Here is a 25,451-nt window from a genome sequence, read left to right as displayed (position 1 = left end):
TTCTTCCACTGAGCTTTTATGGGTTTGAAATGCCAACTTTGAGGTTATCAGCCAAGCACTTAACCATTGCACCCCCAGGGATCCTTTGTGGTGGCCTAGAAGAAGCCAAGTCCACTCCCTGGCTTCAGAGATGGACATGTAACCCGGTTTGGTCAGAGCCGAGCCATGGGGACCAGTTCAAGGAAGGGCTTAGAGCTGGCTGGGCCAGTGACCTTGGGCATTTGGAGATGTGAGGAGAGCAGAAGAGAGAGTCCCAAGAACATCATGCTGCAGAGATGGACACAGACACTCCTAGTTCCTTGGAGTCAAGGGAAAACCAGAGGGAGAGACGGGAGCCTTGAGTCTTGGAAAGGTTGGAAGAGGGACTTTTGTGTTGGGGTTTGAACAGCAGAAAAGGAGTTTGCCAGGGAGCTTGGGAGGGGTGTTCCAGGCAGTTGTTGTTGAGTACTGTGGAGTCAGACCCATAACTGACCCTCCAGCAGGTTTTCAGAGGCAGTAAACTGCAGTCTTCAGTATGGACTGAAGCTCAACTTCAAGAAGACAAAGATTCTCACCACTGGGCCAATTGGCAGCATCAGTATGGACGATGAAGAGATTGAGATAGTTAACAATTTTAGTTTTCTTGGCTCCACAATCAACACTTGTGGTACCAGCAGCCGGGAAATCAAGAGACAAATTGAATTGGGAAAATCAGCTGTGAGGGACCTCTCAAAAATGCTGAAGAGCAACGATGTCAGTCTGGAGAATAAGGCTCACCTGATTTAGGCCATGGTCTTCTCAATTACTTGCTGTGCATCAGAGAGCTGGACAATGACTAAGGATGACAGAAGAATTGATGTCTTTGAGTTGTGGTGCTGGAAAAGAATATTGAACATACCATGGACCCCCAAGAGAACAAACAAGTTAATTCTGGAGAGGGTAAAACCAGGCTGCTCCTTGGTAGCAAGGATTCTGAAGTATCATCTCACATTCTTTGGGCATGTGGCCAGAAGGGACCAGTCATGCTTGAGAAGGACATCATGTTTGGAAGAATGGAGGGACAGCACAGGAGAGGGAGACCCTGGATGAGATGGATTGACACAGTGCCTGGAGTTATGGGGGCAGGTGTGTTGGAGAGAGTGAGACTGGCTCAGGACAGGGCAGAGCTCAGAGTTATTGTGCAAGGGGTCACTATGAGTCACAGGCGACTTGATGGCGCATAACAACAACAATAAAAAATCACATAGGAGGAAATTGTCTGTCTTCCTGCAGGTCGATTCAAGCTGTGTGCCTTCTGGTTGAGAGCACAGTTCCTTACCACTAAACACTAGACCACCAGAGCTCGGTATTTTAGGCAGCGAGAGCAGCAAACCACAACCAGGAGACAACCAGGCCTGTCCTCAGCCACCCTAGTTGTCATTGTCATTAAGTGCCATCTCATTGACTGTGACTATCAGTGACCCGTGAACAGCAGATGAAATCTCCCATCCTGACCGTCTTCGTGATCTCGTGTGGTAGTTACAGTGTGGGGCTCCATCTCACGGAGGGGTGTCTTCTCTGTCGCTGACTCTCCGCTTGGCCAAGCATGATGCCACCCCAGGTGGGCTTGCTTATTTCCTTCTGCGTGCGGTTTCCTCATGTCTCCAAGGGCAGGACCGTCACGGATGACGTGGTGGGCCAGGCTCCGTGGGACATCGAGCCACGGCCAGGAGCCAGGCTGCACCAGGAGCCAGGGGAGACACAGGGGTGTAGTGCAGCGATGGGTGGTGGGTAGGTCCCAGGGGGTGGTCCTGGCTTTAAGGTGGGGTGGGATGACTCACCTGTGAACCAGAAGGAGCTGATCCAGAGTCCAGACAGAAGGGGACATCTCTCCACACGTGTGCACCCCACTCCAGGGCGCGGGGCTCATAGGGATGCATGTAAGTCTCAGGGTCTTGTCCTTGTGCTGTCTAGCTCTGTACAAGCTCTCTGAGTCTCAGTTTCCCCACCTGGCATGGGCCTCCTCAGAAGCCTGGCCTCACTGTGGTCAAGGCCAGTACTAGGCAGAGTGAGGGACTCTGGGAGCAAGCCAGCCTGCTCGGAGCTGGAGCCAGCGGGTCTGTCCCCAGCCGATGGAAAAACAGGAAGCCAGCTCCCGGGGGGTGCCCCCAGCTGTGCTTCCACAGCCTCGGGGTGACGCGTGTGTGGGGCGGGCGAAGTCCGCTCCTCTGCATCTGCAGCGGCCTGCGGATGTGTGTGCAGGGCAGGACTGCCCAGGGCTTGACACAGGCCCGGAGGCACGGGCACACATGGTACATGCACTGGAATGCACGTTTGTACAGCCTGAAAAACAGGTGGGCTGCCCATCTGTTCGCAAGCCTGGGCCTTGGATTTGGTGGTGGGCACACGTGTGTCTGGCAGCCATGGAGCTGGCACGCCCTGGCACACACCCACAGTGTGTTGGTGTGTACAGGCATACGCAGATGTGTGCTGGCACTGCAAGTGGGGGTTGGGGGTGTAGAGGTACGGGCTGTGGTACACAGGCATGGGCTGAGATGGGCTGGTGTGGACAAGCAAGTCATGCTGAGTGTTGGCATGGGCTGGCATGAACTGGCATGTGCACACATGGAGCTAGCAGGTAGGGGCCTGTGTCATGGCTCCCAGGCTTCTGAACCCCCATACAGTCATCCCTCCTTCTGGTCCAGAAGATGAGCTCTGCCCCTCCCATCTCCTCTCTCTGCCCCTCCCATCTCCTCTCTCTGCCCCTCCCATCTCCTCTCTCTGCCCACCCCATCTCCTCTCTCTGCCCCTCCCATCTCCTCTCCCTCCTCTGATCCTGCCACTGGGGGCTCCAGTCCCACAAGCCACTGGCCCCCTCTCGGTCAGAGCTTTTGCATGTGCTGCTGGTCCCTGAGGCCTCAGGACAATGACCCTCTACTCTTTGAGGGTCCCCCCCATCCCCTCCCCTTCCTGACTATCACCAGCTTCCAATCTGACCACTTCCCCTTCTTCCTGGAAGGCGGGCCCCTCTATGATACCATTCCCCCTTCTGGTGTGATCTCTCTTGCCCAGGGTCACCGGGCAGGTGGAAGAGCCTGACTTAAGACCCAAGATGGCCAAACCATCTCACTACCATCCAGTGAATTCCTACTCAGGGCAAGCCAGCAGGACAGAGTACAGTGACCCCATACAGTTTCTGAGGTTGCAAATCTTAATGGGAGCAGATTGTCACATTTTTCTCCTGACCAGTGGCTTGAACCGTCAACCTTTGGGTTCATAGTCCAACATTTAATCCATTGTGCCACCAGGGTTCTTCTATACCTGCATCCAAAAATCACTGTCATCAAGTGGACCCTGACTCTGTGAGCTTCCATTGGGTGTCCAAGGATGTAAGGGGGTTTTTTAACAAATTGTTTTCTCATTTTATTTTTTTAATGTATTTTTAAATTATTATTTGTGTGTGTGTGTACCGTCAAATCAGATCTGACTAGTACAGGAGGAGATTGCCCCTCCTTCTCCAGCAGAGCATCTGGTGGATTCGAACCATGCACCTCTGGGATTGCAGTGCAGTTTCCTGCCACTAGGCCACCAGAGCTCCCTTTCAAGGCTGTAAATCTTTATAAGAGAAGATTGCTCATCTTTCTGTCTCAGATTGGCTTGTAGCTTCAAACTGGTTACTTTCCGATTAACAGGCTGACACATTGTGCACTGTACCCCACGGCTTCTCTGTGACTCATGTAAAAATCTCTCATTGTTGTGGAGTCAGAACCAATTTATAGCTGACTCTTCAGGGTGTTTTCAGAGGTGGTAATTCTCACAGGGGGAGACTGCCTAGCTCTCACCTGAGGAGTAGCTACATGGATTTGAACTGCCAGAGAGCCGATGGCTTTGGTTTACCAGTGCCACTCTCTACAGAAGCCCTGGGGGATGCAGTGCAGAGTGCATAATAGGTTGCTATGTCTCAAAATTCACTCAATGGCCCCTAATAACAACAATAACACTGAACAATGAACAAGGGAGGCCGAGGAAGAGCTGGTACATTTACCGTTTTGCCTTGACAACTCCCTCCAGGCAAGATGGGTCACCAACAGCTAACCTAGAGTCACTCGTGAAAGTGCAACTAGGCTTCCCATTCATGCTGTGTGTGCTCAACTGACACAGAGGGATCTGGAAATAAAGATTCACCATGTAAAAAAAAATATATACACACACACACACACATATGTGTGTGTATACACCCCAAATGTTTCCCATCAAGGACATGGGTTCTAGCAAGTAGGACTATGGGATCTTCCTTGAATGGCTTAGCCAAGACATCTACACAGCAAGAAACAAGACCAACTCTTTATACATAAAATAAAATTCAGTTATGATAATGTGAAAAAAAATAATTAATACATTCAATTGTAGTGTTGGTGAAGAATATTGAATGGATATTGAAAGAACAAATCTGTCTTGGAGGTTGTTGTTATCGGTGTCAAGTCACCTGTGACTCAGCGACCCTGTATGGACAGCAACTCTGAAGCCTGCCCTGTCCTGTGCCAGTCTCACTGACTCTGACACACCTCACCCCCATTACCCCAGTTACTGTTTCAACCCATCTCATCCGGAGTCTTCTTCTCTTGTGCTGTTCCTCCACCCTTCCAAGCATGATGTCCTTCTTCAAGGACTGGTCCCTCGTGGCCACGTGCCCAAAGTATGAGAGATAAAGCTTCAGAATCCTTGCCTCCAAGGAGAAACTTGGTGTCACCCTCTCCAGGACTGACCTGTTTTTTTCTTGGTGATCTGTGATACGTTCACTACTCCAGCACTAGAGCTCAAAGGCATTGATTCTTCTGTCATCCTTGGTCATTGTCCAGCTTTCTTGCGCATAAAGGTAGTGCAGCCAGAATGCCCTTTAGAAGCGAGGATAGTGAAATTCTGTCCACATGCTTTGGGCATGAAGGCAGGAGGGGCCAGACCCCAGCAGAAGATTTTGCACTTTGTATAGTAGAGACTTGACAAGAATGAAGACTCTCAACAAGACAAATTGACACAGTGACTGTAACCGTGGGCTCGAGACAGCAGTGGTTGTGAGGATGGCACAGAAAGGACAGGGCTTTCTCCTGCTCTACATGGGGGTCGCTTGGTGTCCGAGCTGACTCTCTCACCTTTCAAAACTCCACCATTGTGTCCAGTGAACCAATCATGGGGCTAGTGTTGCTTCATCCTTCCGTGCCTTTCCTGGCAAAAAAGAATTTTACTTTGCAAAGTAGTTTTGTAGTAAAGTTCTTTTTAGCTGCACTGCAATGCCAGAGGTACGCACTTCAAATCCACCAGATGCTCTGCTGGAGAAGGAGGGGCAATCTCTTCCTGTACCAGTCAGATCCGATTAGATGGTACACACACATAAAAATAATAAAATTTTAAAAAATAAAATAAAATTCTTTCTTTGCTTATATTAACAACAAAACCCTCAAAAATCAAACAAACAAAAAACCCTCAAAACACCCACATCTCCTTTCTCCAGGCTGAGGCCCCACCCAGTCAAGTCTTGACCCTGTGAACTGAGGGCGCTTGTATCTGGAACTGTCCTCTCCAGGCTCTTGGGACCCAGAATTGCCCAGCTCTGCCATGTGGTGCTTCTGGAGTTGGCCCAGCCTCCCTGACAAGCCTGATCCCCAGGAAGTGTCTCTAGGCTGCAGACTCAGCCTCAGGACCTGCCAAGCTCCACTGCTTAGAACAGGCTGGATGTTTCCACTTAACTCAGGAAGCCCCAGAGCTCCTGAGATGCCCTGGGCAGCGCCCTGGCTGGTCCTTGCCCAGGCCTGTAGCTCGTCTCCCACCTGGCCTGTTTACCTGAGAATAACAACACTGACAATCCAGCTCCTCCCTGGCATGGTGAGGGGGTTCAGGCTGTGTCTCAGTGCCTGCAGCCTTGGGTTGGGGCTACAGACACAAGGCTGGGGTCCCACCCTCCTCACACCCTTTCCTACAGATCTTAACTCCCAGGGCCCAGAGTCAGAGGGATTAGACACTTAATGGGTAATAAAGTATCAAGATTATATTTACAAAATATCAGAGACTTCCTTTGAAGTGCTTTCCCAGCAACAAGCAAGAAAATACTAGGACTAGGGATGCTCAACAGGATCTGACACTGACAAACAACAAGGCTGCGGATTCCTTGTTTACAAAGTCTCAGAACAAAGGAAGCTTATGTCAGGTCTGGTTCACAGTGCCCGGCTCTGTCCCCAGCCCTGCACTGTGCCGACTGCCACTGCCACGGTGGGCACTGCCACCACTATCAGACACTGTTTACCGAGTATCAAGTGGCAGCGGCCGGTAGCAGTGTATTGGGTCACAGGGAAGTCACACCACAAGCTGGGCACTGTGACAACATCTCTGGTCACCAGCTGTTACAGAGACACAAGACTGTTTACAGTCGGCTTCCGGGTATCGGTGGGACAGTGAGTGTGTCCAGGCGGTGCTGGTCCCATGGCCATCTCCAGCTCCTGGGTCAGAAAGAGCAGTGTGGCCCTGGGGAGGCTCCCAGAGGAGCCATAGCCTGAGGCAGAAAGTGAGAGGTCTCCCAGGCTGGGTCACATCGGGTGCAACCCTGTTCCTTGGTATCTCCGGGTTTCTGCTTTTTCATCTATAAAATGGCCAGGATGACAGATTAAACACAGCACAGATAAATCCGAGGCTGCCCAGGTACTGAATTCCAGATAAACAATGTAGAGTGGTTTAGCTGTTGTTATTATTGTTGTTGTTATATGCCTTCAAGTCACTTACAACTCATAGCGAGTCTTTGCACAATAGCTCTGAACCCTGCTTTATCCTGAGCCAATCTCACTGTCTCTGACACACCTATTACCCCTATTACCTCAGTTACTGTGTTAATCCATCTCATCCAGGGTTTTTCTTTCCTGGGCTGTCCCTTCACCATTCCAAGCATCACATCTTTCTTCAAAGACTGGTCCCTCCTGACAATATGCCTAAATTATGTGAGATGGAGCTTCAGAATCCTTGCCTCCAAGGAGAAACATGGTTTTATCTTCTCCAGAACAGACCTGTTAGCTCTCTTGGCAGTCCATGGTATGTTCAATACTCTTCTCCAGCACCACAACTCAAAAGCATCAATTCTTCTTCTATTGTTCTTAGTCATTGTCAAGCTTACTGATGCATAGCAAATAACTGTGAAGACCATGGCCTGGATCAGGTGCACCTTAGTCTCTAGACTGACATCTTTGCTCTTTAGTACTCTGGAGAGGTCCTTGACAGCAGATTCACAATTTGTCTTTTGATTCCCGAATGCTGGTCCCAAGATTATTGATTGTGGACTGGGCAAGCTGAAATTGAGTGGGTTTGAGTATATTTCAAATAAGGAATATTGAAGAAGAATTGATACCTTTGTATGATGCTGTGGGCAGAAAATTTGGAATATACTATCAGGATTGATACTCTATTGTGCATACTTTTGCAGTAAGAAAGTGACTGAATATGCAATCCAAATGCATTAGTAATAATGAATAACTGGAATGCAAAAGTTGGGAACAGTGAAGAAGGATCAGTAATTAGAAAACATGGCCTTGGTGACAGAAATGAAGCTGGAGACAGAATGATAGAATTCTGTATATTCAATTATTTATTCATTGCGAATAATTTTTATAAGAAACACAAACAAAGGTTATACACATGGATTTCACCTGATGGTATGCATACGAATCAAATCAATTACATCTGTGGAAAGAATTGCTGGAGAAGCTCAAAATCAACTTTGAAAAGTAGGCCAGGTGCTGACTGTGGAACAGACCACTAACTACTCGTGTGCAAGTTCAAGCTGAAGCTGAAGAAAATTAAATATAATCCACAGGAACCAAAATTTGACTTTGAGTCTATCCCACTTGAATTTCAAAGCCATCTCAGGAACAGGTTTGAGACCTTGAACACCAAAGTTGTTGTTGTTTGTCTTCGAGTTGAGCACGACTCATAGTGACCCTATGAACAAGAGGCCAGAAGCCTCTCTACAACTATTGACATTTACCAAAGTTCATAGAGTTTCTGGAGGCAAATTGTTTAGGAAGTGGATGCCACTCCTGCTTCCAATGAACACCAATGAGCAAAGACCAAACGAGCTGTGGGAAGATATCAAGAATATCATCCATGAAGAATGCAAAAGGTCAATACAAAGGCAGAGGAAGAAGAAAAGATCAAGATGGATGTCAGACTAGACTCTGAATATTGCACTAGAATGCTGAGAATCTAAAGCAAAGGGAAGAAATCAAGAAATTAAGGGGCTGAACAGAAGATTTCAAAGGGCAGTGCAGGAAGACAAAGTATTATAAGCAAATGTGCAAAGAGCTGGAGTCAGAAAATCAAAAGGGCTGAATTTAGCATTTCTCGAGCTGAAGGAATCGAAGAACAAATTCAAGCCTCGAGTTGCAATGCTTAAGGATGCTTTGGGCAGAATATGAAATGATCCAGGAAGCATTAAAAGAAGAAGGAAGCGGTTCAAATCCACCAGATGCTCTGCTGGAGAAGGAGGGGGCAATCTCCTCCTGTACCAGTCAGATCTGATTTGACGGTACACGTAAAATAATACAATAAAAAATTAAAAAAAGAAGAAGGAAAGAATACACAGAGTCATTGTACCAAAAGGAATTTGCAGACACAGAATTTAATGAAACAACGTATGAGCAAGAGCCTATGGTGATGAAGGAAGTTCAAGCTGCTCTGAAAGAATTGGCAAAAAACAAGGCCCCAGGAATTGATGGCATACAGATTGACATATTTCAACAAACAGTCGCTGTCCTGGATGTGCTCACCAAACTGTGCCAAGAAATCTGGAGGACAACCACCTGGCCTACTGACTGGAAGAGATCTATATTTGTTTCCATCCCAAAGAAAGGTGACCCAACCACATGCAGAAATTATTGAACAATATCATTAATATCACATGCAAGCAAGATTCTGCTGAAGATTATCCAAAAATGTTTGGAACAGTACATCAACAGAGAGAACTGTCATATGTGCAGGCTGAGTTTAGAAGAGGCCATGGAACTAGGAATATTACAGCTGATGTTTGATGGATCTTGGCTGAAAGCAGGGAATACCAGAGGAATGTCTATCTGTGTTTCATTGACTATGTAAAGGCATTTGACTGTGTGGATCATAACAAACTGTGGCTGACTCTGAAAAGAATGGGAATCGCAGAACATTTGATTGTGCTTATGCAAAACCTAGGACCAGGAGGCAGTCGTCAGAACAGAGCAAGGAGACACTGCAAGGTTCAAAATCAGGAAGGGTGTACGCCAGGGATGTGTCCTATCTCCATACCTTTTTAATCTATATGCAGAACAGATCATCTGGGAGGCTGGGCTCTATGAGGAGGAATGTGGCATCAGGATTGGAGGAAGACTCATCAACAACCTACCTTATGCAGATGACACAACCTTGCTTGCTGAAACTGAGGAGGAACTGAAGTGTTGGCTGCAGAAGGTCAGGGACTGCAGTCTTAAATAAAGATTGAAGTTCAACATCAAGAAAGCAAAGATTCTCACCACTGGGCCTATTGGCAGCATCATGATACATGGTGAAGAGATTGAGATTGTTAACAACTTTAGTTTGCTTGGCTCCACAATCAACACCCTTAGTACCAATAGTCAGGAAATCAAAAGACGAATTGCACTGGGAAAGTCAGCTGTCAGTGACATCTCCAGAATATTGAAGAGTGACAATATCAGTCTGGAGATTAAGGCGGCCCTCATCCAGGCCATGGTCTTCACAATTACTTGATATGAATCAGAAAGCTGTACAATGACTAGGGATGATAGAAGGAGAATTGATGTCTTTGAGCTGCGGTGCTGGAGAAGAGTATTGAATAAACAAACCATGAACTGCTAAGAAAATGAACAGGTTCATTGTGGAGAGGGTGAAACCAGGCTGCTGGGCATGTTGCAAGGAATACATGCTTACACGCAGACTCAAGGGAGCTCTTCTGGCCCCTAGTGGTTAGGAGCTACATGGTATACAAGTTCAAATCTACCAGTGGCTCTGTGGTAGAAAGATGGGCAATCTCCTCCTGTGTGATTTACTGCCTCTGAAACTATCTGGAATGTCAGCTGATGGCACATAACAACACGCAAGCTCTAGGTGCACATTTCTAGAATGAGCATCCACGTCTCCACCACCCAAGGTTTCCCATTGCAAAAGGAGATTGATAGCACTCTGGTAACCAGTATATTACAAAACTATAACCCAGGCAGGACCTGTCCAAGAAAGACATCCAGTGCCAGGACCTCAGAGGTGAAGTCCGGTAGACTTTCTGGAGGAGATGATGCCAACTGAGACCTGAAAGAGGAAGAGAAAGGAGAGCTTTATTGGGAGATTTAACAGAGAACAGAGTCCCAGGGAGCACATACTGCATGTGCAAATGTCCTGGGGTAGAGGGACCTTAATGATTTCAGTGGAGGAATGAAGAGTCATAAAGGGTTATCTTTGGGAGAATCTACAGCATGTCATTAACTAGCTGGTCCCAGCAGACTGACCAGGAAACTGAGCTTCTGACACACAGAGACTTGCCAAGAGTCGAGTTTACCTATATCCAGGAGCAAGGATGTCACTTTAAAGACTAAGTTGTGATATATCCAAGTTATATTTTTCACCACTTCATATACATGTGACTATTGAACAATGCAGGGAGCTCTGATGGCCTAGTGGCAAGAAGCTACACTGCAATCCTTAAGGCATGCATTTCAAGGCCACCAGGTGCTTTGTGGGAGACATGGACAATTTCCTTCCATGTGATTAATTGCCTCAAAAAACCTGCCAGAGGGTCACCTATGGGTTGGTTCCAACTCTATGGTAAACAACAACCAAACATACGCTTATCAAATATTCAACACCTATTGTGTGCCTGGGGTGGGGAAGAGGCTTGGCAGCAAAAGGGATCAATGGAACTCTTGGAGTGACGAAGCTAGGATATCGAGGCTGATGGTTCTAGAACTGTGTGCCTTTGTTAAAACCCACCCAGTTTACCCTAACATATATTGTTATTGTTGTTGTTATGTGCTGTTGAGTCACCTGCAACTCATAGTGACCCTATGTACAGCAGCTCTGAACCTTGCCCTGTCCTGAGCAGGTCTCACTGATTCTGACACACCAATCCCCATTGTCCCAGTCACTGTATCAATCCATCTCATCCAGGGTCTTACTTTCCTGTGTTGTCCCTCCGCCGTTCTGAACACAATGTCCTTTTCCAAAGACCAGTCTCTCCTGGCCACGTGTTCAAAGTATATGAGACAGGGCTTCAAAATTCTAGTCTCCAAGGAGAAACTTGGTTTCACCTTCTCTAAGACAGACCTATTTGTTTTCCTGGAAGTCCATGGTGTGTTCAAGACTCTTCTCCAGCACCACAACTCAAAGACATTGATTCTTCTTCTATCATCTTTAGTCATTATCTCTAATGCATAGCAAGTAATTGCAAAGACCATGGCCTGGATCAGGAATACCTTAGCCTCTAGACTAACATCATTGCTTTTCTGTACTCTGGAGAGGTCCCTGACAGCAGATTTTCTCAGTGCAATTAGTCTTTTGATTTCCTGATAGCTGGGTGCCAAGAGTGTTGAATTGTGGAGCCGAGCAAGGTGTAATTGTTAACAGCCTCAGTCTATTCTCCATCTATCATGGTGCTTCCAGTTGGCCCAGTGGTGAGAATATGTCTTCTTGATGTTGAGCTTCAATCCATATTGAAGACTACAGTCCTTGACCTTCTGCAGCAAGTGCTTCAGGTCCTCCTCAGTTTCAGCAAGCAAGGTTGTGTCATCTACATAACACAGGTTGTTGTTGAGTCTTCCTCCAATCCTGATGCCACATTCCTCCTCATAAAGCTCTGCTTCCTGAATGATCTGTCCTGCATATACTTTGAAAAGGTATGGAGACAGGATGTACCCCTGATGTATTCCTTTCCTGATTTTACACATTCATAAACCTGACTGAAAGTATTTGTTGGTGGCCTAGTGGCAAGAAGCTGCACTGCAATCCCAAAGGCAAGCAGTTTGAGGCCACCAGGTGCTCTGTGGGAAATGAATGGGTAATCTCCTCCCATGCAATTAACTGCCTCTGAAAACCCACTGGAGGGTCAGCTATGGGTTGGTTCCAACTAGACGGTACACAACAACAACATGTACCATCTAGTAGGGATGGTACACAACATTTTATTCTAAAACTGTTGATTAAAAAGAAATAATCATGTACACCCATGTTTATCGTGGCTTGGTACACAATATCAAGGAGTTGGAAACAACCTAAGTGGCCATCAACAAACGAATGGATAGAGAAGCTCTGGTATATTCACACAGTGGAATACTATGCAGCATTGAAAAACAAGGAACTCATGCAATATTATTCAAAATGGGTGACCCTGGAGTACATTATGCTGAGTGAAATATCTCATTCACAAAAGGACAAATACTGCATAGTGCCACTGTTGTAAAATGGGACTGACATCGGGATTTGGGGGGGAAGACTGAGAAAGATGGGATAAGTAATTTATACTGCATTGAAACGGATGAAGGAGAAAACAGTTTAAAAGCGATATGTGATTAGGTATTATTGTCACGACAGGAGTCCAGAGTGAAGGCTGCATAGTGGAGTGGACTTGAGGGGAGAGATTGTAAAACAATGAAAGAATTTTTCTTTTCTTTTTCGAAGAGAAGAGTGTACTAGGGAGGAGGGGAGGGCAGGGAGAAAAGTGCAACAAGGAATAAATGGAAATCCAAAGTCTCTGTAAATTTTCAATAATAATTAAAAATAACAAATAATCAAAACCTCAGAAGAGCAAAATCCAAACACTCTTTCATACAGTCTGTTTTGGAAACCCATGTTACGGGCTGGGGCTCCACATGGGGACTGTGAGATACAACTGTCTGCTCCGTGGTTCAGATGTGCCTGGGAATGAATGTTCACACACCAAGGCAAGGCCGCGGGGGGCTGTGAAAAGATTTACATTTGCCAGGGCCTCTGCGGACAGAGCGAGTGCTGAGTAGAGGGAGCGCTGGACAATTTTAGGCCGCTGGAACTACGCTGTGTGACCCTGTAATGGTGGCCACATGCCGTTGCCCACTTTGAGTAACACAGGGTGGACCCTAACACAAACCACAGCCTTCAGACCACAACGTTGTTGCTATTGTTACTTGTGGCCAAGGAGTTGACTCAGAATCATGGTGCCTCCACACCCCTCAGAATGAAACGCCGCCTGGTCCCATGTCATCCTCTCAATCGTTGGCATGTTTGAGTCTGTCTTCACAGCTCTTGGCCCGTCTGTCTCCCTGAGGGTCTCCCTCACTCTTTCTAGGCTCATGACCTTCCGGGGTCTGAAGCAAAAGAGTGGAACAACATTCTATTGTGCTCTGGAAGGCTCCCACTGGCTAATTTCTGGAGGTAGACAGCCAAGTCTTTCTTCCTAGTCTGCCTTAGTCTGGAAACTTCGCTGACAACTGCCCACCTTTGGTGACCCTGCTGGTATGCAAAATGTCAGTGGTATAGATTCCACCATCACAGCAACAAAACTGATTGAAAGTTGATGATGGTTCATCAATAACAGTGTATCAATATTACTTCCTCATGGGACTATCAGGAGTTAAAAAACAGAAGAAGTAGTGTGCAGAGGGAAGAGAGGGCACAGAGGAATGACCTGTATCATTTTTAAAAGTAGCTACAGAGTGGCTAGCATAATAGCAAATAATTATTTTGTTATTTGCTATATTATTTGTATTTTCACTTGTGTTTATGACCATGGTATATGTACCATGTGTTCAAGAAGCAGTTGGGAGTACACTGACATGTAAACCACAAGAAAAAAAGATAATAACAGTCCCCTTATGGTCAGAGCAGTGTGATTCACAACAGCAAGAAAATGGAAACAGCCCAAAAATGGAAACAGCCCAAATGTCCACCAACAACTGAACGGATTGAGAAATTGTGGTACATCTACACAATGGAATACTATGCAGCACCAAGGAAAAATAATTTTCTAAAATACTGTATAACATGGGAGAGTCTACAGAACATTATACTGAGTGAACTACCTCAGTCTCATCTGGACAAATATTGCATAAGACCACTACTGTAAAAATAAAAAGATAACAAGTTGCCACCCAAGCAGATGTTTATCACGTTACGTTAAGCACACCCACATTTATCACAGCTTTGTTCACAATAGCAAAGAGTTGGAAATAAGTGCCCATCAACAAACGAATGGATAAAGAAACCCTGGTACTTTCACACAATGGAATACTACACAGCACTGAAAAACAAGGAACTCATGAAATATACAGAATGGGTGACCCTGGAGGACACTATACTGAGTGAATATCTCAGTCACAGAAAGACAAATACTGCATAGTGCCACTGTTGAAAAACGGGACTGACATTGGGGTTAAGGAGAGACTGAGAAAAGGGGATAAATAATGTATACTGCATTGAAACAGATGAGGGAGAGAACTGTTTAAAAGGGATATATGATTAGATATTATTGTCATGACAGGAATTCAGAACAAAGGCTGCATAGTGAAGTGGACTTGGGGGGAGGGATTGTATAACAATGAAAGAAATTTTCTTCTACTTTTCAAAGAGAAGAGTGAACCGGGAGGGTGGGGAGAAAAGTGTGCAACAATGAATGAATGGAAATCAAAAGGTTCTATAAATTTTCATTAAAATTAATAAAAAAAGATAAAGAATAAGATGTATATAAAATTCCTAAAGGGGAAGGAGAGGGAGTCAGAGGGCAGAGTGTGGGAGAGTCACTAGGATGATGGAATTTGGTGGGTGGAGGGAGAAGGTGAAAGAGGAAAGATCCAATGAGGACCCAAAAAGATGGGTTAATAGCAGACATAGATCAATGCTGGTTAATTTTACAAAACACAATGCATATGAATGATTGTGTGAAATGGTGTGAATGAAGAAATGTGTGAAACACAGTGAACATGAATGAAATACAATGTGTATGAATTTTGTATACAAGCCAGTAATAATAATAAAAATATAAAAGCAGCCACTTAGAAATCGGGAGAAAGACGAGGTGGTCTCCTGCCATGGAGATTTATCTCCGGAACCCTCAGGGGACCTCTGTGAGTCAGGAAGGCGGTGGGTTTGGTCTGGGGGGGGTGGTGGCACAAATGCTTAAGAGCTCAGCTGCTATTGGAAAGGTTGGTAGTTCGAACACCCCTGTGGGTCTGCCAAAGAAAGGCCTGGCAATCAGCTCCTGTAAAGATGACAACCCAGAAAACCCCTTGAGGCTCGTTACTCCATCACATAGGATCGTTAGGAGTCAGAATCTGTGGGCCTAACAAGGACAACAAAGCTGGCCCAGCAGTGTGGCCAACCCATGCCTCGGTTTCCGCGTCTGTACAATGGAAAGAATAGACTTTCCACGTGAGGCTGCGGTGGAGTCAGAATTGTTGTGGTTAGGTGCCGTCGGGTCAAGTATGACCCATAGTGACCCATGGACAACAGATCATAACCCGGTTCCATCCTGCGCCATCCTCACACTTCCTGACCCACTGGAGCCCATTGCAGTGGTCACTCACCGTGTCAGTCCACCTGGTTGAGGGTCTTCTCCTTCTCCAAACGTCCACCTTCCCAAGCATGAGGACCAAGGAATAACCTTTCCTAGTAACATGCCTGAAATATGTGAGGCAAAGCTTTATCATCTTTGCCTCCAAGGAGCACTCAGGCTGTACCTTCTCCTACACATTTGTTTGTTATTTGGGCTGTCCATGAGAAGCCTTCGAGTTCATTCTGAACCTTATGACCCTTCATTGGGTTTCTTTCTTTTTTTTTTTAATTTATTTTTGTGTGTATGTACCATCAAATAGAATCTGATTGGTAGAGGAGGAGACTGTCCCTCCTTCTCCAGCAGAGCATCTGGTGGACTTGAATCATGCACCTCTGGGATTCCTTCATTGGGTTTCAAGCCTGTAGTATTAATGGAGGGAGCTCTGGTGGCTTAGTGGTAAGGAGTTACACTGTCAACCTGTAGGTACTTAGTTCGAATCCACCAGTTGCTCTGCCAGAGAAAGATGAGCAGTCTCCTTCTGCATGATTTACAGCCTCTGAAAAGCATTGGAGGATCAGCAATGGGTGGGCTCTGACTCGATGGCACAAACCGCATTAATGGGAGGAAACTACCATCTCTGGCCCTCAGACAGGGCGCTCAGAGTGAGGTGACTGCAAATCCCAGGTGCCTTTTTAGTTTCTTTTGTCCTTTCAACTGTATTGATTTGCCTTCTGCTGATCTAAGTCAATATAAGCAACAGACTCAACAATTTGCCCTAATTTAAATGTTTGAGTCCACCCTATGGAAAGAGAGACATCCCTCCAGCAAGAACAGTGCCGCAGTGAGCTGGAAACCCCTTCATCAGATCCAGCTCCAGAGTCACTTCTTCCCATAAGATTCTTGGGGTGAGGAGTTCAGGCAGGGGTCCTGTGCATCATTCCCGAGACCCTGAGTGTCGGCTAATCAAGGAGGGTTTAGATACAGGGTGACCTTTAGGGCAGCCCCACTGTGGGAGGTACTTTGGGGGACAAAGCGTATGTTGTACCCAGGGCAGGGGGCAGTAGAGTCAAGATGAGGCAGCCTATCCACATTGGGAATGAGCATGTGCAATTTTGACATCTTGGAAATGTCCAGCCCCACAGCCAGACAGGAAGGTTCAACCACAGCTGGTCTCAGTGGGGACAGGACATGGGGTTAGAGCAGCAGGCCTGACCCACCAGTGACAGAGACAGACAGAGCAGGAGACAGAACACGACAGAGAAAGGGGGAGCCAGAAACAAACAAAGACAGGGAGAGAGAAAAACAAAGCAAGAGAAAGAGAGGCATGGAGAGTGAGACAGAGAGAGGAGACAGAGAAAGAGGGGGAGAGAGGCAAGGAGAAACGGCAGAGAGAGACGCAGAGAAAGAGAGAGGGAGACAGACAGACAAGAAGAGACAGGGCGGAACAGAGACAAAGAGATAGGGAGAGACCTTCAGAGAGAAATAGGGAGCAATAGAGAGAGATAGGGATAGGAAGGCAGCAGGAGACGATGAGAAGGATTAGGGAAAGAGTGCAAGGTCAGGGAGAGAGGGAGACAGAGACACTGACAGCCCTGGGTCACTGCTTCCTCCTCAGACCTGGACCCTCCTTTGCCCCCATGAAGCTGACTTCTTGTCCTGCCTAAGCCCCCACTGATGTGCAAGTAGGGAAACTGAGGCCTGGAAGAGCAGGAACCACGCTTACAGACTGGGTGGGGTGGGAGGCTGGGCCTGCAGGGAGGGAGAAGGCCAAGGCCATGAGCAAGATCTGGCTTAGCCCATATTCTGGTTCAGGCCTGGATGGTCCTGTGGGGAATCCTCCCCCCACCCCCAAGTCATAGGAGGGCAGAGGGGCATGGCCTGACCTAAACGGGGCGAGGCAGCCACTGCTCTGTCTGGGCCACTGTCCGTTTGGGGCTGGCTTTGGAGCATGTTAGAAATTTTCCGTGACACAAAGCATTTTGAAATGACCCCTGGGCTCCTGGGGCTGATCTCAGGCCTGGTGCCTGGATCAGGACATCTAGGTCCTCTTGTACACCAGCTGGAGGGGACAGAGAGGAGCAGGGAGAAGCAGAGACTCCTGGGCCACTATGGAGGCTACGGTGCTGGGAATTGGCCCTCTGGCCTTTGCTGCCGTTGCCCCCAAACCTGCGGCCACAGGACTGGGGTGACAGGTAGGGGGGCCTCTCCACCTCCACTGGGAGAGCCACCGACAAACTTATGATCCACAGAATGACCCCTGCCCTGGCCCCCAAATTCCCTTTCTGGGGAATCTGGGGAACCCCAGAATAACAGAATCAGTGGAAGTGAAGGGTAATGGAGAGGTTTTAGAAGGCTTGGTGTGTCCCTTCCTTCCCTGAGGCCCCAAAGTCTAAAATTGGTCCCCCTTTGATAGGGCCCTCAAGAGACTGGCAGGACACCCAAACAATCAGGCCTGGAGAAACCCCTCATTTCACCAGGAACAAACAAGCCCCAAACCAGGAGAGGGGGAAACAGTAAAGTAGATGGTCTGGGACTTTGAAAGGGGTCTGGTGTACACCCCCAAAGCAAGCAGGGGAGAAACGGGCTTTGAAAAGAAGGTCCATTGACAAAACTAGTCAACAATGACAAAGACCAGCAACGAAACCAGGCAGCAGGGACGCAAACAGATGGCTGCCCACCAGCCCGCACAGCCCTGTTTGCTGAGTGAACGACACAATGTAAAAATAGCCCAGAAGTCCAGCCACGGATGATGATGAGGGCGAGGTGGGCGAGCCTCGAATATGGCTCAGTCACAAGAAGGAGCAAAGCCTGGATAAATGCGGATGGATCTCAAAAACATGCTCATGCACACCCATGTTTATCAAGACTTTGTTCACAATTATCAAGGAGTTAGAAACAACCTAAGTGCCCATCAACAAACGAATGGATAGAGAAGCTGTGGTATATTCACACAATGGAATACTACGCTGCATTGAAAAACAAGGAACTCATGCAATATTATTCAAAATGGGTGACTCTGGAGGACATTATGCTGAGTGAAGTATTTCAGTCACAAAAGGACAAATATTACGTGGTGCTACTGTTGTAAAACAGGACTGACATTGGGGTTGGGGGGCGACTGAGAAAGATGGGATAAATAATGTATACTGCATTGAAACAGATGAGGGAGAAAACAGTTTAAAAGGGATATGTGATTAGGCATTATTGTCATAACAGGAGTCCAGAGCGAAGGCTGCATAGTGGAGTGGACCTGGGGGGAGGGATTGTAAAACAATGAAAGAATTTTTCCTTTTACTTTTCCAAGACGGGAGTGTACTTGGGGGCGGGGGGGTGTTGAGAGGGGAGAAAAGCGCAACAATGAATGAGTGGAAATCCAAAGTCTCTAAATTTTTATTGAAATGAATAATAATAATTTCTAAAAAGGAAAAAACTTTAAAACAACAACAAAAACAAACCAAACAACGTGCTCAGCGGAATGGCAGACACAAGGGAACAGATTCTGTACGGTCTTGATTCTGTGAAATATCTGCAAAGGGCAAATTCTTAGAGACCAAAGTTTATTCGGGACCCCTGGTGGCTTTGCTATCAGGTGCCATAGAGTGTGACCTCTAGTGACCCTTGAATAACAGATCTACACCGCCCTCACCATCTCTGACACACTTGAGTCCATTGCTGCAGTCACTGTGTCAATCTACCTGGTCTTTCTCTGACCCTCCACCTCTCCAAGCATGATGTCCCTCTCCAAGTAACAGCCTCTCCTACTAACATGTCCAAAGTATGTGAGATGAGGCTTTGTAATCTTTTCCCCAAGGAGCATTCTGACTGCACTTTCCCCAAGACGTTTCTGTTTGTTCTTTGGGCTGTCCCTGGGATGTTCAGTGCTCGTCTCCAACACCACCGTTCAAAGGCATCAATCTGGTGACTGCTTGTTGTTGTGTGTTATCAAGTTGGAACTGACTCACAGCTGACCCTCCAGTGGGTTTTCAGAAGCAGTAAATGGCACAGGAGGCAATTGCTCAACCTTTTTCTCAATGAGCAGCTGGTAGATTTGAACCTCTTGCCTTTGAGACTGCAGGGCAACTTCTTACCACAAGGTCATCAGAGCTCTTTGATTCAAATCCACCAGTTGCTTCAAAGGAGAAAGGCGGGCAATCTCCTCCTCTGCCTTTGAAAACTGGCTGGAGCAAGTCAGCTCCGCCTCAGTTCTGACTTGAGGGTACACAACAACAACAAAGTTTATTTGTTGTTTCCAGGGGCAGGTGGTAGGGGAAATGGAAGTTAGTAGCAAGTTTCGGTTTAGGGTGATGAAAGAAAACTGGAAACAAGTAACGATGGTTGCAACAGAGGGGTCACATGAGTCATGGTCGACATGACAGCAGTAGGTCTGGTTTGCACAACATGGTGAACGTAATTAATAGTACTGAATTATACTTGCAAAAGTGGTTGGATGGCAAATGGTTCGTTCTATAAACTTTACATCATAAAATTTAAAAGGACAAGAGAGAAGGAGAAGTGCTAGAAAACAAAAGGAGGACCAGGGAGAAATACTAATGGGGGGGGGGGGAAACACACTCATGTTGAACCAGAAACGTGATGGAGAAGGAAGGAGGAGAGGCTCAGGGAGAAAGAGGAGGAGCAATAGAGATGGGACTCCTAACCCTCCAGGGAAGCTGACGGGCTTTAGTTGTAAGAGATATTCATGAAAGGGAGCTCTGGTGGCTTAGTGGTAAGAAGCGGTGCTGCAATCCCGAAGGCACGTGGTTCAAATCCACCACATGCTCTGCTGGAGAAGGATGGGCAGTCTCCTCCTGTGCCAGTCGGATCTGACTTGGTGGCACACAACAACAACAACAAAAAGATATTAACAAGGCCACAATCAGGAACTCTGGTGGCCTAGTGGCAAGAAGCTGCACTGCAATCCCACAGGCACATGGTTCGAATCCACCAGATGCTCTGCTGGAGAAAGAGGGACAATCTCCTCCTATACTGGTCAGATCTAATTTGACGGTACACACACACAAAATTTATTTTTAAAAAACCCAACAAGGCCATAATCTTTGCAATCACTTGCTATGCATCAGAGAGCTGGACAATGACTAGGTATGATAGAAGGAGAATTGATGCCTTTGAGCTTGGTGCTGGAGAAGAATATTGAATATACCACGGACTGCTACAAAACCTGGAGACGGTGCAGCCAGGCGGCCCTATGAAGGCAAGGATTCTGAAGCTCTGTCTGACATACTTTGGACATGTTGCAAGGCTAGATCAGTCATGCGTGGGAGGGTGGCGGGACAGTGCAGGAGAGGAAGACCCTCGATGAGATGGACAGATTCTGTCACTGGGGTAATGGGGGCTGGTGTCTCGGAGACAATAAGATTGGCACAGGGTACAGCAGGGTTTAGGGCTGTTATACATAGGGTCGTTATGAGTCACAGGTGACTGGGCAGCACATAACAACAACAACAACAACAATGGAGAAGGTGGATGTACAATGTTCATGGACAGGAATGCTGGGCGTCATGTAAACCCATTTAATAGTTATCAACAGAATCTTAGCCAAGAGCTTTCCCTGAAATTTGGCAAGATAATTTTTTAATGACCTGGAAGAGCAGGGGGTTACAAATAGCTGGGGCACTGCTGCGGAGAACAGGTAGCATGACCTGTCTGACTAGATAGCAGGACCAATGAAAAAGCCGGTAATTATGACAGGGAGGATTTGGCACAAGAAGAAGAATATTGACCAAGGGATTGGAGTTATGCTAGGAACCCTGTTCCAAGATGGAGGAGGTCTGGCCCAGCAAGGGTTAGGGGTAGAAGAGTATTCCTTCCACAAAAGGACTTGGGAAATGGACATCCGTGTTGGAAACAATGATATTGCCTGTATATTTCACATCTTTGCTTCCTACATATCTGAAAATAGTACAATGACTATGGATGGCAGAAGAATTGATGCCTTCGAATTGTGGTGTTGAAGAAGAGCATTTAACAATCTGGACTGCCAGAGGAACTCACCGATCTTGTCTTGAAGAGAATACAACCAGGTTGCTCCTTAGAGGCAAGACAGTGGGACTTCATCTCACTAACTTTGGGCACGTGTTTTGGAAGAACCGGTCCTTGGAGAGACACAATACTGGGAAAGGAAGAGTTAGTGAAAGAGAGGACAATGGATTGACACAGTGACTACTCATTCACAAGGGGTTTGAGTAGGACAGAGATCACGGGGCGGGGCAGAGGGGCAAGGTGCAGCTTGGTTGTCACAGTGTTGCTTTGAGCTGTGGGTGACATGATGGCACCCAACAACTTCACATCATGTATAAAGTCAGCTCCATTTTTGCATTAAATGCAAAAAAAATATAATAAAACAAAGCTTAAATATGTGTTAGTAAAAAAATACTGCATATTGGAATAAGGAATGCAGAGAGGTGGGCTGGGAGAGGTGGAAGAGGGGTGGGGGGAAGTAAATGTGCAACAATGAATACAAATATTAAAATAGTAATAACAAAATATCTAGCTGGGCCAATGCATCAGCCTTCACAGCAGCACTTTTCACAACAGTCATAAGGTAAAGACATCTACAAACAGGAGAGAATAAAATAGATGAATGGGACCTTCTAAGAACCAAATACCTATGCACATCAAAAAGCTTCTCTAACAGGGTAAAAAGGAAAGCCACAGACTGGGAAAAAATATTTGGTAATGACATGTCTGATAAGGGGAACTTATATCTAGAATTTATAGAATACTCCAGCACCTCAACAAGATAAAGGTAGACAACCCAATCACAAAATGAGCACAGGATAGGAACAAACACTTCCCCAAAGAAGACATTTAGACAGCAAACAAACACATGAAGAAATGTTCAAAAACCGTAGCTCTAAGAGAGAGGCAAACCAAAACAACTATGAGGTATCATCTGACCCCAGTAACAAAAGCAAAACTGAACAGAGCAGCAAACAACACATGCTGGTGAGGTTGTGGAGAAATTGGAACCCTTATTCACTGCTAGTAGGAGTGTAAAATGGTGCAACCACTCTGGAAGGCAGTATGGCATTTTCTCAAAAAGTTGGAAATCGAAATACCATTTGATCCAGCAATTCCACTACTGGGAATATACCCTAAAGAAACCAAAACTTCCACCCAAGCAAATATATGAACACCATGTTTATTGCTATGTTGTTCACATTAGCAAAGGGATGGAAGCAACCCAAGTTCCCATCAACAATTGAATGGATAGAGAAGCCCTGGTATATTCATACAATGGACTACTATGCAATACTGAAAAACAAGAAACTCATAAAATATTATACAACATAGGTGACCCTGGAGGACATGTATAGTTTAGGGCTGTTGTACATAGGGTTGCTGAGTTGCAAGTGACTCAATGGCACATAACAACAACAACAACAACATTGGAATTGATGAGGGAAAGAATTGTCTAAAAGGAATATATAATTAGGCATTATTTACATGACAACAGTCCAGAATAAAAGGTGCATAGCAAGGTGGACTGGGGTACGGGGGAAGAAACTGTGCAACAGTGAATGAATTTTTTCAAGAGAAAAGTGAACTGGGGGTGGGGGTAGGGAGGAAAAAGTACAACAAAGAATGAATGGAAATCAAAGTAAAAAAAAAGAACAGCACTGTAGATCTCTAAAATAGCGCTAGTTCAGCCTCCCTTGAGGGCCCATCCCTAAATAAAATGGCCCTCCAGAAAAATGAAAAAAAAAAGAAAAGAAGGTAAAAGCAACAGAACTGTTAAACCACTTTCAACAGAAGAATTGATAAAATATGATGCAGGCATACAGTGGATATTACTCAGTCATAAGGAGAAATAAAGTCCTTTATCCATGACCTGGATAAGCTTTGGGAACGTCATGCTGAGTGAAAAGTCAGCTGTAAAAAGACAAATAAGGGATGATCTGACTTATATGATAATGATGAAATAATACACAGACCCCAAAGATTATCAGTGCTTACCAGGGTAGGAGATAAAGGGAAGGGGGGGTGTTGTTTTGAGGAAATTATGTCCATCATGGTGGAATATTTTTTTGGAAAATGATGCCACAACATTAACAACATAATCAATGTCATTTCATTAAAATGTGAAGATTATTGTATTGGAAAATGTTTGGAAGCATATATTTTTACTACAGTTTAAAAAAAAAATACAAGTGGACATAGAAGATCTGGGAGTAAAGATATTTTTCCCCCAAAGAAGAACAAAGAGTTTTGTGTGTAAGAAAAGATTAAGATGTTTTGAGGTCTATCCTGATGGGGCTTCACCTATAGGCTCACATCATTGGAAATGCCTCATAGAGCAACTGCGTTGTTTTGATTTACTCACAGAAATATTTATTATATTTGTGAGAAGAAACTATAATACAGATAATTGCTGGAAATAGTCATGGTCTACTAGTTAGTTGACTTTTATTTTTATTCTTTAGATATTGGCATGTAATTCCATAGATCTGTACTTCTCTCTGGTAGGTATCCTAACGCTACGGATCTGTGCTATGGTATATTGTTACAGTTCATATGACGAATTTAACTTTTCAACTGCTGAATTACAAAAGATATGAACTAGGCGAGCTCTGGTGGCCTAGTGGCAGGAAACTGCACTGCAATCCCAGAGGTGCGCGGTTCAAATCTACCAGATGCTCTGCTGAAGAAAGAGGAACAATCACCTCCTGTACCAGTCAGATCCAATTTGACGGTACACACATAAAAAGAATAAATAAATAAATAAAAAATTAAAAAAAACACAAAAGATATGAACTAAAACTTCATTCTGAACTGAGCAGGGGGGGGAAAGATGTGCCAATTTATATGTTGATAAAGACTTTTTCTTGATCAAAAAGCCCCTTCTACAAAGTAAGAAAACAAGTTACAAGCTAGAGGGAGATATTTACAATAAACTCAACTGACAGAGGTATAGTATCAAATGTATGTAAAGAAGTCTCCTAATTCATCACACAGAACATAAACAACCCCACCAGGATTACACAGAAGAGGAACTACATGTGGTCAGTTAAACCTTTGAGATATTTAACATCATTAAGGATCAGAAGCATGCAAATCAAAACATCAATTACATGCCATGAGTTGGCAAAATCTACAAAGAGCAACAAGTGCGGGCAGATTCCCAAGGACTGACGTACTACTGGGGGCTGGTGAATGGTTTCAACATTTTGGGAAAGTACCTCGAAGTTTCTGAGAAGTCAGAAGCTATCCTCTGTTTTCTCCTGAGACCCCAGAGGACAACGATACACTTCCATTCTGAGTCCCAGGCCCCACAGGAAGGGCTGGGCGATAAATTAGATTTCGGTGGCTGCCCTAACAAGGGACAACAAACCGGACAACTTCAACAAGAAAGATGTATTCTCTCATAGTCCTGGAGGCCAAATGTCTCTAAGAAGGTGTTGGAGGTGGTTCCTTTGAAGGCTTTAGGGGACAGTCAGCTCTGTGTCTCTCTCCCGGCTCTGGTGGCTCCCGCAGCCCTTGACCTGGAGATTTATCATGCTTGTCCCTGCCTGTCTTTACACAGGTGTCTCCTTGAGGGCCTCTCTGCTTTTTCATTTTCTGATTCTTCCAAATAAATAAATAGAATTAATATTACCTTAGCTCCTGAAAAAAAAAATAAAATAAATAAAGGGAGCTCTGATGGCTGAGTGATAAGAAGCTGCGCTGCAATCCCAATGTCAAGCAGTTCGAGGTTACCAGCTGCTTCATGGGAGAAATTCTTCTAAAGACATTTATCATTGGATTCAGGACCCACCCAAGTCCAGGATAATCGCTCCTGCAAAGACTCTTTATCCAAATGAAGTCATATTCTGAGGTTCCTGGTGGGTATCACTTTTTTTTCTTTTTTCTTTTTATTTTATTATTAATTTCAATGAACATCTACAGAGATTTTGGAATTCCATTCATTCATTCATTGTTGCACTTTTCTCCCTGCCCA

General features: G+C 45.6%; 1 protein-coding gene across 1 annotated transcript in view; it reads right to left on the bottom strand.

The window, feature by feature from the left end:
* Nucleotides 1–1,614: 1,614 nt before the first annotated feature.
* The window catches only part of IL12RB1 (interleukin 12 receptor, beta 1), a 68,352-nt gene continuing 44,515 nt past the window's right edge, over nucleotides 1,615–25,451 (bottom strand). The window contains exons 18-20 of the mRNA XM_006885985.1: nucleotides 6,378–6,502; nucleotides 1,968–2,202; nucleotides 1,615–1,799 (exon numbers count right to left, since the gene is read on the bottom strand). Of these exons, the coding sequence (XP_006886047.1) occupies nucleotides 1,615–1,799; nucleotides 1,968–2,202; nucleotides 6,378–6,502 (545 nt within the window). The remainder of the gene's footprint in view (nucleotides 1,800–1,967; nucleotides 2,203–6,377; nucleotides 6,503–25,451) is intronic.

This window comes from Elephantulus edwardii, unplaced genomic scaffold, assembly GCF_000299155.1.
Source record: "Elephantulus edwardii isolate Elephantulus edwardi_28Jun2011 unplaced genomic scaffold, EleEdw1.0 scaffold00045, whole genome shotgun sequence".
Taxonomy (NCBI): Eukaryota; Metazoa; Chordata; class Mammalia; order Macroscelidea; family Macroscelididae; genus Elephantulus; species Elephantulus edwardii.
This window is presented reverse-complemented; position numbering and strand designations above follow the sequence as displayed.